We start from the raw sequence: 22,114 nt of genomic DNA, 5'->3' as shown, positions 1-22,114 counted from the left end.
AGTTGTCCTGTGTGTATTCTTTGGTTAGGTGTTATTATGTGTTCATACAACACACTTTCTTTGCTATTCTGAGATCAGAACTTAAGCAGCTGCTAACCGAGGAACATACAACTGGCCCTTAGTAGTGCAGCAATCTCGCAAAAATTTCATTTTTGTGAATACATTGAGAAGGTAATATGTAATCTTTCTTACCTGTTATTTGTGTTAGCCATTTATTTCCACACTGGTGGTCTGAATTTGTGGATTTCGCTAATAATTATAACAATTCTGATTATTCACACCCACTATCAGTCACATAATAAACAGTGATTGGCATTCACCCGTTTGGGTTTATTTGGCTCAGCTCATATAGCCCTGTCCCCTTTTGTGTATGGGAAAGTTTTTTGTTTGTTGGTGCAATGGGGGTTCCTCTGAGAGAGACATCATGTACACTATGCACATATTCAAAAATCATCTTAGATTCATTCAGAAATTAACTTAGAGTGTGTTCAGAAATGTTCATAAACCTGCAGGGATGCATTTCAAAATCATATGAATAATCGATAGACCAGCTTTGTGAAACAAGGTTCTTTTCTTCCAGAATATGAATTTGGCTCCCCCCCTCCCCATTGCCTCCCAAGGATCTGGGCCTGAGCAATATGGTGCAAACTTCTCATGTGCAGAAGCTGTTGGTTTTTCCACAGGAGAGTCAGACGGCTAGCTAACATAAGAACTGTAAAAGTCCACAGCGCATTCTTTCACAAATTCATCACCTTTGATTTATAAAGCTCTTCAATATTAGTATTCTCTGAGGTATTTTGTGAGTTGTTCATGGAGCCACTCTAATAACCCGAATTTTCTGTTGACAGTTACAATTTTTTTGGGGGGTGGGGGGCAGAAACAACTATCAAGCATACAAAATTTTTCGATTGTAAGTAAAATATCAGAATGTGCACTTTTTCAACTAAGAATATCTTCTTAACTTTGTAGGATTTAGTGCTGCACTTGGCCATTAAAAAGTACAGAATTCTTGTCTGCACTTCTGAGCGTAAGAAAATCAGTGCATAGTTGTTACACTGGTGTCCAATGTTGAAGCAACAAACCGCTATTTCCCTGTCCCGTGTTTAATTCATGATATAATCATACAACTGTGAACAGATGTCTGTACAACTGTGTTCTGCATGGAAGACTGCATTCTGGTCAATGGACGACGATGCCAATGATGGCGTCAGGGTACCTCTCAAACAGGGTAGTATTTGCCAGGTATTTCCACATCCACAGTTGCTGTGTGCACAGTCACAACCACAGTGCAGTATGACACAGAGAATATGCCTACCAGATTTCCTGTCTTGGAAGGTCATAGAAAGAATGGAAGCAGGACAGTCGCAAACTGATGTGGCTTGATGGCTTAATGTGAATCATTCTGTTGTTTCTCGGATGCGGTGACAGTTTATAGAGACCAAAACTGTGTCACGAAGACCAGGGCAGGGCCGATCACACGTGACATCAGATAGAGATGACCGTTATTTGGCTGTAAGCGCTCAATGGTACCGCCTTAGTACTACAAGGCCACTACTGGCATGTGACCTGGCAGCTTCCACAAGACGCTTTGCATGGAGACAAACGGTGTACAGAAGGCTTTAGCAGAGTGGCTTTTATTGTCTGGGATTTGCTCTGTGTATACCCCTGACGTGTCTTCACAGAAGCGAATGTCTAGAGGTAGTCTTCAACATGCCATCTGGACATTTGAACAATGGGCGAATATTCTTTTTGCGGAAGAGTCACAATGTTTCTGGAGAGTGACTCTCAAAGAATTTGGACCAGGAGAGAACATGGAACATGATGTTGGGACCCAAACATTGTGGAAAGACACCAGTATCAAAGAGGATTCCTAATGGTGTGGACAGAGATTATGTTGAGCAGTCGAACATCTCTTCATGAAATTGTACAGGTGAATTGGCAAGGTTTAACTGCCGTCAGGTGTTGTGATGAGATCTTGGGACCTCGTGTGGTTGTTGCGAGATGCTGTGGGCCCAAACTTCATATTGATGGACAATAATGCTTGACCGTATACAGCACTGGTGGTTGATGTTTTCCTGGAAACGGAAGATATTGCATGCCTGGTGTGGCTTGTGCACTCTACCTATTTGAATCCCATAGTGTGTCTAGGATGCAGTAGAGAGATGGGTCGCATCATATCAGCATCACCAACCCCTCTCTAAGACTTGTGGGCAGCTCTGCTGGAATAATGGTTGTTATTGCCTCAACGTGAGATAGATGACATCATTCAAAGCATACCTCTTCGTCGTCAGGCCTGTATTGCTGTCAGAGTTGGTCACATCCCATACTGGGAACATTAACCAATCGTCAGAATGTGTGCGCAAGTCCATTAACTTGAAAAAAAACAAAGAAATGTTTGTCTACGATTATGTATGTTACATTGTGTACATTCTGTATTCTTCACATTGTTTCTTCATTACTGTTTTGTGGCAACATAAACACAACTTTGCAAAATTTCCATTTGTTGCTTTAGTTTTGGACACCAGTGTACTTAGCAACAGTATATTCAGAAGGAATTTTCATTATGTTGCAGAGACTGCGTTGATTTGAAGCTTTGTGGAATGTTAAAGCTGTGTGGCAGACTTGGATTTGAAACCAGAATTTTGTCTTTCATGGTCAGGTGTTCTACTGACAGGGCTACCAAGCACGACTCACAACTCGCTGTAACTGCTTATTTCCACCAGGAGAGGGGGTACTGATGGATGTAAAGCTGTGAGAGAGGGTTCAGAGGTTTACCTTGATAGCTTGGTCAGAGGAGCACCTGTCCACATAAGGCAATGCCTAGGTTTGAGTTCATGTTTGGAACACAGTTTTCACTTGCTAAAAAGTTTCATTCTAATTTGATAGTCTGTACCTAACACTGAATACTTGTCATGGTCAATGCAGAAAGCTCCACAATAGATGTATTTGCATGAATGTTATATAAAAATGGACCTTACTCAATGTCAAAGTGAAACGAGTGTGCTATACACTGAGTGCACAAAGAGACGAATTTCTGAGACAGAGCAAAAAAGCTAGCAATCATTGATGACAAGGCTATGAACCTATTGCTCGTATGTATCATGTGTGAAGTCATATGTTTAACTTTTGTCACCTGTATGTACGCTTTGACATCTGTGTAGCATTGCCAACATCCTCCTGTGTCGCTCCCATCCCCTCTGCCCATATAGAAGTTTATTATTCAGCAAAAAGTTTTGCCGTATCAAGTATACTCCAGGATGCTGCACTCAATGTGGCAATGATGATGGTAACAAAAAGGATGTAAATATTGGACATGGCATTGGTTGTGTTAAGAAACTCTTAAGATTTGAAGTTTAATTTTCAATATCAGTTTTTATTTGTAATTACATGTCACAATTGCAGGGAAAAGCTGAAACTGTTGTCATGATTCTAGATGGTCTTATACATTAACAAAGCTACAGTAATCCACATAGTGGAAAAATAATGCAATGGTTAGCGTTCTTGATGGGAAACTTGCAGCTCTGCGAGAATTTTTCCCAAGGATAGAGGTAAAAAATTTGGCCCTCTCGAACTTGCAGATGAAAGTGAGAAGCTTCGTAAATGAAAAGACAAGGCCATTAATGTATAAATCACCAGATTATGTATATTTTACTCACCAAGCAGCTGCAAGAGACCACACACATGCACACACAACTCTGGGTCAGAGGAGACTTCTGGATGGGATGAGAAGGAAAGACTGATAATGTCCTCAACAATCAGTCATTCCTTCATTCCTTCGGGTAAGTATCCTCTCACCCTGGATTCTGTATGACTTTTCCAAACTTAACCTCTTTTCCTAAACTTCTGCTGTTCCTTTCCCTTCACCCCTCTTCCATCCCTTTCAACCCTTCTGCCAGGAGAAGAAGCCACTGGCTCCGAAAGCTTGCGCAAATAAAACTTTTTTTTTCTGCATTCTCCTGCTGCCACTTGGTGAGTAGATTTTTTATCTATCCAATTACATCATATTGTCAAACATTGATTATTTTCTTTGTTAGATTATGTGCAATTGTCATTTGCACATTCACTAATTGAAACGCAGTTCTGAAGGCCGAGAAACCTACATTTCTTAACCATTTATTTTCTGTCATTGACTGCAGATATGTTTTCATGGCTGAAGTGTATCTGTAGATAGGCAAAATTACTTTCAACTTTTTGAGAGATTTCTTGCTTGGTTGAGAAAGAAGGAAAAGACACTTCTGTGGAATTTGCCATCCTGTACACTGTTTTGATTATATGGTACATGATGTACATCTTGCACTTGTGTCATTGTTGGGTATTGTCATGCTCCGGTAATAACCCCGCATGCCCTGTATATTCCAGAGCACGATGAGATGGTGCATGCATAATTTAGATTTAAATAAATTATCTTTGTAGATTAACAAAATATATTACTTTCATATAAAAAAATTAATTTTGTTCGGTTACACATCTTGTTTCTAGCTGATGCTGAGAGGGTTGTAATTGAGGATTCACATGTAGAAGAAGAAGAGGAAGAGGAAGATGTAGGCTCAAGCTTGTCACCACAACAAAGTCCACTCCAGGCAACCAGAAACAAAGGAATTAAAAAGATATTTGGCAGGTATGTTTGTCCAGTTCCTAATTGCTAGAAATTTGTTTTTCGTTTTTTCATCTTGTTCTTGCAACATTTTCACCAAAACAAGTTATTTAGTTATTACTGTCCAGCAGATACTGTTTCTAACAAAGCGGTAGACTGAAAGAAAAACTTGCAAAGCTGTAATTTAGGAGGAAAACGTAGTGTGCAGAAAAATAATTAAATGCTGCAGTAAAATGTAGTGCCTGATATCCAGATTCAACAGTAACTGAGAAAGTGCCCCACTCGTAGCTTTTGGAGTATTTAAAAATTCCTCCATAAAAAAAGAAGAAAGATAAGAAAACAGAAAAAAAAAATGATGAGCATAATTCACAGTTGTTGGAGGGTAGTAACACACTCATGAGGAACTGAATTGGAGGAAAACTAATATAGTAACATATAGCACTCCCTTTTACCCCAGTGAAAACAGTGACACATCATGAAACAAAATGTAACACTGAATTGCAGCCATCGAGATCTGTAATTGCTCAGCCACCATAGACAACTCAAGAGAAAAGTTGGAGCTGGGTCAAGAGCATTCACATTTCACTTGATAGTGTTTCAGGTGAAGGATGAAGGTCAGATGACAGGGGAACAGATGAGTATCTACATGTTGTAGCAGTGTACTTAAAATGATTGTAACCCACTTTTGGAGTGGTGAATTGCCTTGCTGAAACTACAGATCGCCTGTGCAATTTTTCAGTTGAAGAGTAGCTCTGAATCATTTGCTGATATCAATTCCATCCGGTGTAAACTCTCACTCACCTTGAGGATACCATCACCTGCTTGAACAAACTTTTTTTGGCAAAAGAAATGCTTTCACTTGTGTAATTCTTGTGTTTTGCTATTGGTGTCTACCAATTGGTATTGCATCTCATCAGTCGAGGTGACATTTATCCATACTCTTTATAAACACCACTCAAGAATTATGCCTGAGGCCTGTTCCGACTGGTGCCTACAAGGCACAATGAACAGTGATCTATGATTGTGGGACATGTGATCAACATGTTGCCAATCCCTCCATCTATTATTACTAGTAGATGAATCCTGATTACAGCACTGCTTCTATATTGATGCAGCTCCGTACTTGGCCTCATGAGGCTGAGGCCTGTTCCGACTGGTGCCTACAAGGCACAATGAACAGTGATCTATGATTGTGGGACATGTGATCAGCATGTTGCCAATCCCTCCATCTATTATTACTAGTAGATGAATCCTGATTACAGCACTGCTTCTATATTGATGCAGCTCCGTACTTGGCCTCATGAGGCTGAGGCCTGTTCCGACTGGTGCCTACAAGGCACAATGAACAGTGATCTATGATTGTGGGACATGTGATCAGCATGTTGCCAATCCCTCCATCTATTATTACTAGTAGATGAATCCTGATTACAGCACTGCTTCTATATTGATGCAGCTCCGTACTTGGCCTCATGAGGCTGAGGCCTGTTCCGACTGGTGCCTACAAGGCACAATGAACAGTGATCTATGATTGTGGGACATGTGATCAGCATGTTGCCAATCCCTCCATCTATTATTACTAGTAGATGAATCCTGATTACAGCACTGCTTCTATATTGATGCAGCTCCGTACTTGGCCTCATGAGGCTGAGGCCTGTTCCGACTGGTGCCTACAAGGCACAATGAACAGTGATCTATGATTGTGGGACATGTGATCAGCATGTTGCCAATCCCTCCATCTATTATTACTAGTAGATGAATCCTGATTACAGCACTGCTTCTATATTGATGCAGCTCCGTACTTGGCCTCATGGGGCTGAGTGGACCTAGTTCCAGACCTCCTTATCTCAGGAAAATATGAGGAGGCACCAAGAATCAAATCCATGTTCTTTTGCATTGAAAGCAATAATGCGAACTGTACAACTACAGAGGTGGTAATTTTTTATCCACACCCAATTTTGAGTATCTGATGCATGTTTTTGTGCATATGTGGCAATCTCTGCATGTTGTGAGCATATCTACACATTTTCGGTGGTATCCTATAGCAAGAAGGTTGATTCTGTGTTATTTGGACATTAACCACTTGCTATTGTTTAGCAATGAGTACATGAGTGATTTGTTGTACTGTGGCCCATCTCTGCTGTTACAATACATTACAGTCTGCAGCAACATCTGTCATCAACACATTATTGTCCATGACAGTCAATTTCTCTTAATCGAGGTACTCATTAATGACATATAATGTAATTGGAGGGATAAAAAATTTACTCACCCGGTTGCAGCAGGAGAAAACACACAGAGAGATATTGACATTTGCAAGTCTTCAGAACCAGTGGCTCCTCCTTCTGTCAGAAGGGTTTAAGGGAAAGGAAGGGGGATGAAGGGAAAGGACTGGTGATGTTTAGGAAATGGGTACAGTTCGGAAAAGTCACCCGGAACCCTGGGTCAGGGAGACGTAACAGATAGGATAAAAACTGGCAAAATACATACTATCAAAGGGAGAGCCACCTGTGGAATATCAGATGTTGTGTACCAGCTGTTACATAAACACTGTTCGGCATTTGTATTGGTATGGCTACCACCAAGTTATCAGTTAGTATAAGTGGGCATAAACAGAGAGTATAATGCCAACACACAATATCCTGTAACAGAGCATGTTGTGCAACCAGAGGTGTACAAATTCTTCCAGCCTGCTTCCCCTGTCTCTGCTGCAACCATTAAAACAACTCAACCTGGTTAAAGTGGACCGACTTGGGAAGAAACATGACTACAGAATAGCCAGGTACATGTTTGCATAAGTAGTTCCACAGCAGCTCGTTTATCATAAAGGTTGGAGCAGCAAAATGAATGTACCAAACTTAAAGGAGGTTGTAGAGAAATTAAGAATTGGGGAATGTATACCAGCCATGAAACAGAGCCCAAGTCTGTCATAGGTAAAGCTTCAAATAAATTGGTAGGTGTGTTGTTATACAAATTGTGTAAAACGTTACTAAACACTCATCTGAGAACCTTGAGTATGATATGACATGTTTGTAAATTTGACCATCAGTTTCCTCACTCCATAAATATTTTGAAACAGGACAAAGAGTAAGTGCCTGACAGGTTTGTGGAAATGTGTGCTAAGGACTTGAGATCATTTGCCAACATATAGGCTTTCTAAATTTAGGGCTAACATGGATTGATATGAAAAAAGGGGGTTGTGGATATTAAAAACTACATTCCAGTGGTACACAACATAGCATGAAGAGAGCTTAGTATGAAAGAGAAGCTTCTTCCATCAAACATGTGCTTTTTAGATTAACATAACATGAGAAATGAGTTTCATGTTTGCTAAAATGCATTTGGGGAATTAGAATGAACTATTGAGGCCACTTAGAATGAATTCAGTGAACCTGCAATACACATCATATCCTATAAGAAGGCAATTAAAATCGTTATAATTGTGTTCATATTTGGCTGAAACACATTAAGGTTATCTTACTTTACTTGGTAAAGACTCTTGACTTTCAGAGACAATTCAGCCTATTACAGAAAATGTATTAGAGGTGACCTGATGATAGTTTGAATTGAGAATAGCTAGTACTAGTCAAAAGAGGGTGAAGTTGTAGAGAAAACCATTTCCATCAAAGTATTTTATTTATATATTAAAAACAAAGATTCCAAGACTTATCAAGCGGGAAAGCGCCGGTAGATAGGCACAATGAATAAAACACACAAACACACACACAGAATTTCTAGCTTTCGCAACTGACGGTTGCTTCTTCAGGAAAGAGGGAAAGACGAAAGGATGTGGGTTTTAAGGGAGAGGGTAAGGAGTCATTCCAATCCCGGGAGCAGATTTATTAACCCCAAAACAAACTGAAAAGGAAAAAAAAGATAAATAAAATACACTATTTTCTGGGCTACAATGACTGAAATTGAATATACGTAGTATATTGGGCTTCATCTTGTGATACGTAAAAGATCAACAGCGTAGGAAAAGATTTCTGCTCACGGTATAGAAGACATGTTAAGTTGCAGACAGGCACAATTAAAAGACACTTAAATAAGCTTTTGACCACAGCCTTCATCAGCAAAAGAGAGAGAGACACACCATTCATACACACAGTTGTGCCTGTATGCAACTTGACGTGTCTTCTTTGCAGTAAGTAGTAATCTGTCTTTTTCCTACATTGTTGACATTCCTTCCTGGAATTTCCAGTGTTTGATACTCAGGTAAAAAAACATCCAAACCATACTCCTAACACTACAATGAGAGCATACAGCACAAATGGGCATGTAGTGTAGCACAGTGGGAAGGCAGGCAGGCAGGCAGACAGGCAGGCAAGCAAGCAAGCAAGATTCCTGTAGCCTGCATGGGGTTGTGCACAGCTTGGCATGGATGGGAGTGGAGAAGCTTGCTCATTCTGGTGATATTGTGTAGGCAGCTTGCCTGCTTGGCTGACTGGCAAGCATGGAGGGTTGAAAGCAGAATATGTACACCTCTGTCTGCAACATGACAGTCGTGATCTCAATGCCTGTTTCACCTCTTGTGCCATCTAGATTCTTCTTCTTGACACCAGCTTCTCAGAACTGACAATACAGCATTTTCTTGGTTCTTGCCACCCACTTGGCCTTAATTTATGTGATTTTCCTTAGTCTCTATCCCTTTCTTCACTCCCACTTTGTTTTCTATATCTTCTATTTTGTGACCTGTCAATTTCCTCACCTCTACCACAGGTTATGCACTTAACTTTCCACTCTTGCATGACATTTTGTCTGTATCTCTATCTTTCTTATTACCCCATCTTCATCCTTTAAGCTCTCAGGTTTTCAAATCTCATCAGAACTGACAGTACAGCATGTTCTTGGTTCTTGCCAGCCACTTGGCCTTAATTTATGTGATTTTTCTTGGTCTCTACCCCTTTCTTCACTCCCACTTTGTTTTCTATATCTGCTATTTTGTGAACTGTCTATTTTTCCCCACCTCTACCATAGGTTGTGCACTTAACTTTCCACTCTTGCATTACGTTTTGTCTGTATCTCTGTCTTTCTTATTACCATATCTTCAACCTTTAAGCTCTCATCCTGTGCAGTCCCCAACAATCAATCAGTCTTTCCTTCTCATCCCACCTGGTATTTGTTCCTTGACTCACGGTTCTGAATGTGACTGTTCTGTAATTCTCCCCATTTCCTAAACCTCACCAGTCCTTTTACTTTCTGTTGATGAAGTTATACATTTGAAACAGTAGAAACTCTTAAACACCTGCATGATATTGGGGGTGCTGTACTGTTCATATTATGAGACCATACATGCAGTGACAAATGTAGTAAAAAATGTCTGACAAGTATATAGATAATGAAAAGTTTAACTGCACACCTGGTATAACCTCATATCACTTTGCTGCTTATGTGGTGATCACTGCTTCTAAATAATTGAGAGTAGGATGTGCATTGTAACATAGGAATTAACCATTCATTGCAGAGTTGGAACAGTCTCACATGATACAGCCAGATATACAGAGTCTGCAAGCTCATTGTGATAGCCTTTTCGTATTCAATACGTAATAGGTTTTGTTAATAGTGGGATAAATAGAGTGTCACTGTATTGATTTCCGTTACCAAATATAACAGAACTTTCAATATTTTTGTTTTGTTGGTAAATGTGAGTAATGAATTTTACTTAACTGCTTTAGGATGTGACTTATTGTTAGAACTTGTAACAAACTTGACTCCTCCTTTTCTGTACTTGTATACAATGTGACATCAGTGATATTATGTCTCAAGCTGTCCCCTCCACTACTAACACAATATAATTCCACTGTATGCAGGGTATGTTTTGATGTTCCATTTGCACAAGTTCTTGTCTTTTCCTACCACTTTCAAATTGCTCTGCTCCACTATTGTTCTCCAACTACACCCTGAACAACACTGCACTTGGATGCTGTCAATACAGAAAGGCAACACATGTTCTGCCTACACCCATCTCGAAGTTTTCGTGTAAATACATTAAAAAGCATTTTTCTTTGGATAGTGCAATGAAAATTCAAACTCAAAGTTGGAAAAGTGAAACCATAATATTTTTAACATGTTCAGGGCAAAGAAGTGGTGTGAGGACTGAAATTTTCCATTACAAATCAGACAGTAACAAAAGTAACACAAGCTGACTACAGCTTTATTTTATTATTTGCAGTATATTCATAATGACTGCTCACTACTAAATATTTTACAGGATGAAACGTAGTGGATCAGGCAATCTAGAGGACCTTCCAATTCCATCATTGATGACAGATGGAGAGTTTCGGAGGGGAGGTGTGCGTGCTACTGCTGGTCCACGGCTTGGCTGGAACTCACAGCCACCTCCTCCACCATTGTAAGTACCTGATTGTACTGCTGGATATACTTACTACAATGGTTTTCACTTTTGTGTTTCATGTATAAGCTTATGTAATTATGCTTCTGTAATTTGGCAAGTTTAAAGGTAGTGTGTGCAAGTCTTTATTTTAGTTCATCAGGCAGATGCTAATAAAATAATTAAGTCTGATAACAGTATTTTATTATTAGAATGAGATTTACACTCTGCAGCGGAGTGTGCGCTGATATGAAACTTCCTGGCAGATTAAAACTGTGTGCCCGACCGAGACTCGAATTCAGGACATGCCTTTCGCAGGCAAGTGCTCTACTATCTGAGCTACCGAGCATGACTCACGCCCGGTACTCACAGCTTTACTTCTGCCAGTATCTCGTCTCCTACCTTCCAAACTTTACAGAAGCTCTCCTGCGAACCTTGCAGAACTAGCACTCCTGAAAGAAAGGATACTGCGGAGACATGGATTAGCCACAGCCTGGAGGATGTTTCCAGGATGAGATTTTCACTCTGCAGCGGAGTGTGCACTGATATGAATCTTCCTGGCAGATGGTAGAGCACTTGCCTGCGAAAGGCAAAGGTCCCGAGTTCGAGTCTCGGTCGGGCACACGGTTTTAATCTGCCAGGAAGTTTGATATCAGCGCACACTCTGCTGCAGAGTGAAAATCTCATTCTGGAAACATCCCCCAGGCTGTGGCTAAGCCATGTCTCCGCAGTATCCTTTCTTTCAGGAGTTCTAGTTCTGCAAGGTTCGCAGGAGAGCTTCTGTAAAGTTTGGAAGGTAGGAGACGAGATACTGGCAGAAGTAAAACTGTGAGTACCGGGCGTGAGTCATGCTTCGGTAGCTCAGATGGTAGAGCACTTGCCTGCGAAAGGCAAAGGTCCCGAGTTCGAGTCTCGGTCGGGCACACAGTTTTAATCTGCCAGGAAGTTTCTTATTTTATTATTGTCCCTTTTTGTTTTTGGCTGCGGCTCTTAGTTTTTATGTAAGACATATTTACACATGTGGTTAATCAAAACAACGTAACTGTGAAAATTTATTCATTGTGTCAACAGGGAGTGGCTAATGTTGTATTATTCCTCTTGCACTATACAGTAACCTGTGCAGAAGGTGCTTTGATGTACACAAACTAAAAAGTGATCTCACTGAGCTTAATCCCACAGGACACGTCTGAAAGACATAGAGGACATAGAGGAATTTTTAGATATAAATTAAGAAAAAAAGAAAAAAATACCAAACAAAAAAAATTATTAAAAATTAAAAAAAAATCAAAAACAGAAAAGTTGTTATATTAACTTAATTATGTTGTTAAATTAACTTAAGTATGTCATGTATTGGAAAATTTGACTCATTCCACATCATTACGAAATATCGTATTCGTGATCCATTTAACTAGTATTAATCTAATCTAATCTACATTGTAGTGACAAAACATTAAGACCACTGCCCACCATGAGACTGAATGCCACCTGGCGGCATTGCAGGTACTGTAAGGAAAGTATGTAAGTTGAGCAGACACGAATGGGGAATCATTCAAGCAACAACATGGGTTCAGATGAGTAATTCACTGACACAAATGACTTCTACTGAGAGCGAACAATGCAAATGCAGGATGGTATAATGATACTATTATGTAAAGGATAGATTGCTATGTGCTATATAGAGGGGATGTTGAGTCGCAGATAGGCACAACTAATAGACTGCTAAACATACCAGCTTTTAGCCAAAAGGCCTTCTTCTAAAGTGGACAAACATACATATTCACACGAGCACAGTTCACACACATGACCAGTGTCTCTGGCCACTGAAGCCGTACTGCAAACAACTGCACATGATGGGAGAAGCAATATGGGTGGAGCAGGGAGGGCAAGGTATAGCAGGGTAGGGGTGGAAGATGGTAAAGTGCTGCTTGTGGGAGCATACAGGCTGTTGTATTCTTGTCAACACTGTGGTCTCCTCGTTGCCACTGCAGAGTCTTGTACCATAGGGATCTAGGGAGAGGATGTTGTTTGGTAGTCGGTATTGTCTTCCTACAACACAACTTTACACATATATTAACAGGGTTCTGTATTTACATAAACAGGAAGCTACTTAACTTCAAGAGTCCATGTGTTGTGGCACAAGCTCTTCACTAATAGTCCATGTTAGCTTCACTGCTGCTGAAATACAAGTTCCACTACGCGATGAATGACAGATACTGTAGTAGAATGCGAGTTAGTGTGCCAGTGATTGAGCTACTGACAACTTGAGGATCTCCATTCAACAGTAGTGATGTAAATACATGCAGTTGAGAGGGTGTTGGCAGCGTGTCTGTCTTGGGCCTCTCTCTTGATAGGCGTGCTTGATCCAGCACCTACTATCAATCTTCTTGCTACATCTTTGCCAACCGAAGTGCTGGCGACAGCTTGTGCCAGCACACAGGCACTTGGTGGGGACAGGATAGGGCAGCTAGGTGAAGTCACGAGGTTAGGTGGGGCAGGGCAGGGTGAGCGGAAAAGGAGGAAATAAAGAAAGGGAAAAAAGACTGGGTGCATTGGTGTATTTATAGTGTTGTGCAGTGCTGGAGTGGGAGCAGGGCAGAGGGTAGTTGGATGAAGGACAGTGTCAAACAAAAGCTGAGGCCATGAGGGCTATGGGAAGGTAGGATGTATTGTAGGCAAAGTTCGCACCTGTGCTGTTCGGAAAAGCTAGTGTTGATAGGAAGGATCCAGATGACGCAGGCTGTGAAGCAGTCATTACAGCAAAGAACATAGTGTTGGGCAGCATGCTCAGCAACTGGGTGATCCAGCTGTCTCGTGGCAACAATTTGTTGGTGGCCACTCATGTGGGCAGACAGCCTGTTTATTTTCATGCCCCTGTAGAACACAGTACAGTGGTTGTAGCTTAGTTTGTAAATCACATGAATGACGTCGTAGATAGCTCTATCTTCGATGCATGTGGCCAGATTAGACTAGGTGATGTAGAGGGCAAGTCTTGCATCTAGGTTTATGAATATGACCCTTGAGGCAAGAGGTTGGGAGCAGGGGTGGATTGGGGATGCATGAGGATATTGCATAGATTTGGTGGGCAGCGGAATATTGGAATACCTTTTCTTCGTGGTCCTTAGGTGAAATGTGCATTGGTGAAATTAGGATTGTTTTGCAGTCTGCTTTAAAACCCGTTTGTCTAAATTTTATGATTAGTGTTCCTCAAAAACTTCACCTTCTCTCCAGGGATTGCCATTTGAATTCCCAAAGTATCTCCGTAATACTTGCATATTGATCAAACCTACTGGTTACAACTCTACCAGCCTCCATGTGAATTGCTTCATTGTTTGTTTTAATCTGACCTGTTTGGGATTCCAAACAATCAAGGAGTACCCAAGAGTACTAGTGTATATACATTCTCAATCCAAACTTTCCTAAAACTCTCCCAATAAACTGAAGTTGACCCTTCATCTTCTCCACTACAGTCTTCACATGCTCATTCCATTTTATGTCACTTTGCACCATTGCACCTAGATATTTAATCCACCTGATTATGTCAAGTAGCATACTACTCATCTGTGTTAACTTACAGTTTTCTACTTTTAGCTAGCTGCTATTCATCACACCAACTATAAACTTTGTCTAAGTTGTCTTTTATCATTGTACAGTCACGAAAAGATAACACCTTTCCAAACACTACAATACCATCAGCAAACAGCTGCAGATTGCTGCTCACCCTGTCTGTCAGGTCATTTATGTATAAAGAAAATAATAGTGATCCTATCACAATTCCATGGGGCATTCCTGATGACACCCTTATCTCTGAATTCTTGCCATTGATGATATTGTATTGGATCTCGTTACTTAAGAAGTCATCAAGCCACTCACATACCAGGGAACCTATTACATATGCTCTAACCTTCGTTAACAGCCTGCATTGGGGCAACATGTCAAGTGCTTTTCGGAAATCTAGGAATATGGAATCTGCCTGTAGTCTGTCATCCATAATTTGCCATATATCGTCTGAGAAGAGGGGAAGCTGAGTTTCACACCAGTGATGCTTTCTAAAACATGCTGATTTGTGGACAAAAGCTTTCCATCTCAAGGAACTTTATTATATTTGAACTCAGATTATGTTCAAGAATTCTGCAGCATACTGATGTTAAGGATATTGGTCTGTAATTTTTGCAGTCAGTTCTCTTACCTGTCTTATATTCAAATGTCACCAGTGCTTTTTCCCAGACACTTGGGACTTTGCACTGGTCAAGAGATTCAAGATAAATGCAAGCTAAATTCCATAGAGTACTCCTTGTAAAACCAAATTGGATTCCTCCCGGACCTGGCAACTTGCCTATTATTTACTCTTGCAGTTACTTTTCTATACACGGAAGGCCTTTTACTACACTCACCATACATGAGTGCGTGCTGTGGTCAAATGGAGGTATTCACAGTCATCCTGCTTGAATGATTTCTTAAGTGTGAAATTTGAAACTTTGTCTTTCCTTTGCTATCTTGTATTGTTGCACCAGATTGGCCAACAAGTGACTGGATAGGAGCCTTCAAACTGTATAGTGATTTTATAAAGCACCAAAATTTTCTCTGGTTCTCAGCTAGATCCTTTGCTAAGGTATGATCATGATAGTTGTTTTGTGCCTCGCACATCAGTCTAAAAAGATCTGTAAAAACAGATGCATGAATCTCTACTTATTTTCACATGTCATCATTTGTGTCTTCTGCTGTCTGTTTACTCAGTATTTTCTGAATTTTATTATTAAACCGGTATGGTGCTATCCTGTCTTTAATCCGCTTACTAGGCATACAATTATCCAGATCATGACTTGACTTCAACTTGGTTGCTACAGACTTTCTGGCAATCAGGTTCTGTCACATTTTCCACTAATACATCACCAATTTCATCTGCAGTATAGTGCTTATTTTGTTTATATCTGTCCAAAAAATCCCCTAAACCTCTGCTAAATGTAAAGATTTTTATGTAGCTTGTTTCGTCTGTTGTTAGCGGCCGGGATGTTTGGGTTTTTGAATTTTAGGAAGTAGGTAGAAGGTAGGAGTGCGAGGTGTCGGTGGGGTCAGGAGTTTGATGGAGTCAGGTGAAAGGTTTTGTAGGGGGCCTAAGGTTCTGAGGATTCCTAGAAGCTCCGCCTGGACATCAGGAATGGGATTACCTTGGCAAACTTTGTATGTAGAGTTGTCTGAAAGCTGCCGCAGTCCCTCAGCCACATACTCCCGACGATCAAGTACCACGGTCGTGGAACCCTAGTCAGCTGGAAGAATGATGATGGATCGGTCAGCTTTCAGATCACGGATAGCATGGGCTTCGGCTGTGGTGATGTTGGGAGTGGGATTAAGGTTTTTCAAGAAAGATTGAGAGGCAAGGCTGGAAGTGAGAAATTCCTGGAAGTTTTGGAGAGGGTGATTTTGAGGAAGAGGAGGTGGGTCCCGCTGTGATGGAGGACGGAACTGTTCCAGGCAGGGTTCAATTTGGATAGTGTCTTGGAGAGTTGGATCATTAGGAGTGGGATCAGGATTATTTTTCTTCGTGGCAAAGTGATATTTCCAGCAGAGGCTACGAGTGTAGGGCAGTAAATCTTTGACAAGGGCAGTTTGGTTGAATCTGGGAGTAGGGCTGAAGGTGAGGCCTTTGGATAGGACAGAGGTTTCGGATTGGGAGAGAGGTTTGGAGGAAAGGTTAACTACTGAATTGGGGTGTTGTGGTTCCAGATTGTGTTGACTAGAATTTTGAGGTGTTGGGGGGAGTGGAGTTGGAAGTGGGAGATTGAGTAAATGGGAGAGATTGGGTCTGTGTGCAATGAGAGGAGGTTGAGGTTTGTTGGAAAGGTTGTGGAGGGTGAGTGAGTTGCCTTTCCGGAGGTGGGAAACAAGGAGATTGGATAGTTTTTTGAGGTGGAGGGTGGCATGCTGTTCTAATTTGCGGTTGGCCTGTAGGAGGATGCTACGAACAGCCGGTGTGGATGTGGGAGAGGAAAGATTGAGGACTTTGATTTGGGATAGGAGTTGACGAGTGTGTTCATTGGCCGAGTCGATTTATAGGTGAAGGATTAGGCGGGTGAGGGCTATGGATTACGTAGTTTGGAACTCTTATAAGGACTGATGGAAAGAAGGATTGCAGCCAGAGATGGGAACTTTAAGTGTGAGGCCTTTGGGGGTAATGCCAAATGTCAGACAAGCCTGAGTAAATAAAATATGGGAGCGTAATCTGGCTAGGGTGAAGGCATGTTTGCGGAGGGAATCTAAATAAAATTTAATGGGGTCGTTGTAGGGATGTTGTGAGGTTGACATGGTATTAGAAGATGGAAAGGGTAACATGAGGTTAAAGTGAATATATATATATAGGGAGAGATAAAGGTGTGAAAAAAGTCGAAAAAGTGTTGGTTTCAGATGAGCTATGTTGATCCTGTGCTGAACTTAAGTTGGTGAACAACAATGGGTGCAAAGGTTAGGTAGTTGTGTTGTCTCCGAAACACGTTAAAGGGTGGGGATATTCAGGAAAATTTCGAAAAAACTGCGTGTAAATGTACTCAGAGGACTGGTTATGTACTGGCAGATTATGAAAATGAGGCTAACAATTGTCTGACTAAGAAATAATAACGTTTAAACCTGTGGGAAGCTGCTAAAAAATGATCGGTTATGTGGGAAAAACGGGAATGGAAATAAAACGAAAGTTGTTGGAAATAGCTGAGATGGTTGTTTAATGGGTGAAAGGAACTGAAGCTGTGAAATAGTATTCACGAGTTTACACGAAATGTTTGTAAACTTGGAACAGTGGATTTTATAGCAGTGGTAATGTTGAAAGCGTTAAAAGTTTTTAGGTTATGGTTTGGAAGTAAATTACGTATTATTGACTATAATTAGGCAGGATAAAATGTATGGTAGATTACGGAAAAAGGGAAGATGAAAACAAAGTGAAACTACTTGTACAAACAAAAAGAGAAAGTAAGATGATAGAAAAGATTTCGAAATGCAACAGAGACAATAACAAACGTAATTGTTGGGTTCAGATTAATGACGTAAATAAAATAGAAAGAAACAGAAGCAAATAACCAGAGCCACTTCCTCATGCCCTCAAACCCAGAACCTCTCACAGAAGAACCCCAAAAGTGCCCCACTTGTGACAGGATACTTCCCGGGACTGGATCAGACTCTGAATGTGGCTCTCCAGCAGGGATACGACTTCCTAAAATCCTGCCCTGAAATGAGATCCATCCTTCAAGAAATCCTCCCCACTCCACCAAGAGTGTCTTTCCGCCGTCCACCTAATCTTCGTAACCTCTTGGTTCATCCCTATGAAATCCCCAAACCACCTTCCCTACCCTCTGGCTCCTACCATTGTAACCGCCCCCGGTGTAAAACCTGTCCTATGCACCCTCCCACCACCACCTACTCCAGTCCTGTTACCCGGAAGGTGTACACGATGAAAGGCAGAGCCATGTGTGAAAGCACCCACGTGATTTACCAAGTGACCTGCCTACTGTGATGCTTTCTATGTGCGAATGACCAGCAACAAACTGTCCATTCGCATGAATGGACACAGGCAGACAGTGTTTGTTGGTAATGAGGATCACCCTGTGGCTAAACATGCCTTGGTGCACGGCCAGCACATCTTGGCACAGTGTTACACCGTCTGGGGTATCTGGATACTTCCCACCAACACCAACCTATCCGAACTCTGGAGATGGGAACTTGCCCTTCAATATATCCTCTCTTCTCGATATCCGCCAGGCCTCAACCTCCGCTAATTTCAAGTTGCCGCCGCTCATACCTCACCTGTCTTTCAACAACTTCTTTGCCTCTGTACTTCCGCTTCGACTGACATCTCTGCCCGAACTCTTTGCCTTTACAAATGTCTGCGTGTGTCTGTGTATGTGCGGATGGATATGTGTGTGTGTGAGAGTGTACACCTGTCCTTTCTTCCCCCAAGGTAAGTCTTTCCGCTCCCGGGATTGGAATGACTCCTTACCCTCTCCCTTAAAACCCACATCCTTTCGTCTTTCCCTCTCATTCCTCTTTCCTGAAGAAGCAACCGTCGGTTGTGAAAGCTAGAAATTTTGTGTGTGTGTTTGTGTGTTTTATTTACTGTGCCTGTCTACCAGCACTTTCCCGCTTGGTAAGTCTTGGAATCTTCGTTTTTAATATATTTTTCCCATGTGGAAGTTTCGTCAGGAAAGAGGGACGGAAAAGGAAAGATGAAAGGATGTGGGTTTTAAGGGAGAGGGTAAGGAGTCATTCCAATCCCGGGAGCGGAAAGACTTACCTTAGGGGGAAAAAAGGATAGGTATAAAAAAGGATAGGTATATACTCGCACGCGCGCGCCCACACACACACACACACACACACACACACACACACACACACACACACACACACACACACACACGGCAGCCGCTGGTTGCGAAAGCTCGTTTATATATGGCACCACGCCTCACAAACACTGTTCCATGGACACATGCCACTGGGGTTAGTATCATATGATGGACGTTTAGCTGGACTTCATTGTATAACATTTTTCCAGCAGTTCTGAAAGAGTTATTGTACTAGAGAGATAAATTCTTAAATAATTTAACAATAAATAAAACAGTGGAAATGGAGTTATGAAAAAAAGCACTTTTACAGAAAAATAGTAATCCCAAATACAACTGAACAGGCTGACAGAACCCAGAACATTCACATGTGTAGCTTTATTTTGAATATTACTGGTAAGAGTAGTTACACAGAGATATTGAAGACTGATGTATTTCTAAGCATCAGTAAAAAAATAGCTTGTACTTTTGTGTATACTAACGCTTTGTCCTAGATCCCTGTCTCTTGGATTTTTCTGTATAACAGACTGTCTTCAAGGAGTCATACACATTTTGTGTCACACATTGTGTCATTTTCATATAGTTCTAGATACATTAAGTTTGTGTGTCATGGAGGGACATAATGTTTTAAACTGATGCCAGTTCTATGTTTGATAAAGTGTAACCGTGGTTTTATTTTCCAGACCCGATGGACCTTTTGCTCAATGGGATAGTGACTCCGTTGCCCGCTGGTTGACAGAAATGGGCTTAGAATGCTACGCTATTGAGGCAAAGCGGTGGGTGAAGAGTGGTGCACAATTGTTGGCTGCATCACAGCAAGAGATTGAAAAGGAGCTTGGAATGAAGGTTTGGCTTTCACAAATTTTTGTGATTGGAATGTGGGTACCATACCAGCAGAAGCTGTGGACAGGAAAATAAATGAATGAAGTCGAATTTTGCCATTGAGATATTTCGTGAAGATTAAATAGAAAACATAGAGACTTTATTTTAGTCTTTATCAACATCTGACTTAAATGGACTGTACAAATTCTTATTAATGATAACTCAATTTTCGACTTAATTGATTGGGAAAGGGGGAGTGGATACAGTTGCAAGCCACACGCTTTAAAAATGGAAGACTGAAAAGTTCAATAACAGAGATTATTGAAAATCTTTGTTGTTTATTTTCAGAAAGACATCACAATCAAACATTTGGTGCATGCCACAGAGATAATTGAAAATCTTTGTTGTTTATTTTCAGAAAGACATCACAAGCAAACATTCAGTGCATGCAGTTAACTTCATTAGTTATTTTGAGTCTTCCTTACTTTTGGTACCCTAACATAGTTTAATGTAACTACTAAGTTTTGAAGCAGAATTAGTGCATTGTTTAGAAACATCATCTAGATTTCTGGCTAGTTCAATAAAACAGAGCAGAATGACTTGTGCATGTGTAGTTCCACCCTAAGTTCTTACTTACCAACTGAGAAGCAGTAGTAGCAAGAATTTATTTTTGGTTGTGTCATATATTTTCCAGTTATTTCTTAGTATGCATTAGTGTTACCAGTGCATCTGTTAAAAAGTATGAAGATGTAAAATGTGTATTCATGGTAGATTTCAAGATAAGAAACCAAAGAATGATACTGAAAAAAAAAAGAAAAAAAGAAAAAGGATCTTGCTTTCTATCCTTCAAGCCCACAAAAGAAAACCACCATGCAAGCTAAGATGTAGCTGATATATATTAAGAAATAAATAAGGACCCACAGAAAATGGCACATATGTACTGAACTAATCAACTTCAAGTGGTTTTTGAAGTCTCAGTGATTTTTCAAATTTTATATGCAGTTGTGTGCAAACTTTAGGTGTTGCTGCAAGCAAACTTTGGGAGCGGTTGCAAACTCCTGTAGCTGAATGGTCAGTGTGCCTAATTGCCTTCTGGAGTACTTGTGTTCGACTTGCAGTATTGCCTGGGATTTTTCCTTGGTTAGAGAACTGGAATTGGGAGCACTGAGCCTCACGATGCCAGTTAAGGAGCCACTTGACCGATTAGTAACTGCTCCAGTTCACAAAAACTGACAGCGGCTGGGAGTGGTGTGCCAATCCCCTATACCCCTCTTTACTGCGTCTAGATCACCATTGGTGGATGTGGATGGATTCTGTCAATGGGGTTTAGTCTGTGGATGGAGTTTAGGTTTACAGTCGCATACTTAGGCAGCAGATGCGAACACTGAGAGTGGATTGGGTGCCAGGAGTTGGTGGTAGCCATCTTGGATACTGCTGAAGTGTGTAGGATCGCCAGTAGGCCAGATCAAATGAAGACATCATAGCAGTTCAGAAGCATGCTGCTAGACCTATTACCTGTATGTCCGATCATCAAGTAAGTATTATGGAGATCCATTGTCAACTTAAATGGGAATTCCTGGAGGGAATACATTCTCTTCATGAAGCACTATTGAGAAAATTTATAGAAAAGGCATTTGTAACTGTTACTGCGAAGGCAGCATAAGAGAAAATAGGGTTTGTATGGAGGCATATGGACAGTTGTTTTTCTTTCGCTGCATTTGTGAGTGGAATAGGTATGGAATTGAGTAGTAGTGGTACTAGATGCCCTCTGCTATACATTGTATGCTGGCTTGTGGAGTATGTGTGTAAATGTAAATGTAGAATTGCCAGCTTCAGCAGGAATTGCCAACTTACAGGAAATCAGGATACAGATAAATATCCAGGTCCATGAGGCATCCTTACGTGCAGTAAATAATATGGGAAAAACCCACTATTAGTTAAGTTGAAAGTGTCATGATCTGTTACAAAAGTTAGTTTTGGGCCACCCATGAAGTAATTTGTGCTGTAAAATAGTTTTTGTGCAGCAGTGCTTGTTTAAGAAAATAGAACCCT

The 22,114-nt window shown here is 40.9% G+C and overlaps 1 protein-coding gene across 18 annotated transcripts in view; it reads left to right on the top strand.

Annotated features, from left to right (window-relative positions):
• Nucleotides 1-22,114, top strand: part of LOC126356275 (liprin-beta-1) — a 299,230-nt gene that overhangs the window by 214,433 nt on the left and 62,683 nt on the right. For all 18 annotated transcript variants that reach the window (XM_050007143.1, XM_050007138.1, XM_050007133.1 and 15 more), the window contains 3 exons: nt 4,480-4,618; nt 10,803-10,943; nt 19,924-20,086. In XM_050007143.1, the coding sequence (XP_049863100.1) occupies nt 4,480-4,618; nt 10,803-10,943; nt 19,924-20,086 (443 nt within the window). The remainder of the gene's footprint in view (nt 1-4,479; nt 4,619-10,802; nt 10,944-19,923; nt 20,087-22,114) is intronic.

This window comes from Schistocerca gregaria, chromosome 3 (assembly GCF_023897955.1).
Source record: "Schistocerca gregaria isolate iqSchGreg1 chromosome 3, iqSchGreg1.2, whole genome shotgun sequence".
Classification (NCBI taxonomy): Eukaryota; Metazoa; Arthropoda; class Insecta; order Orthoptera; family Acrididae; genus Schistocerca; species Schistocerca gregaria.
This window is presented reverse-complemented; position numbering and strand designations above follow the sequence as displayed.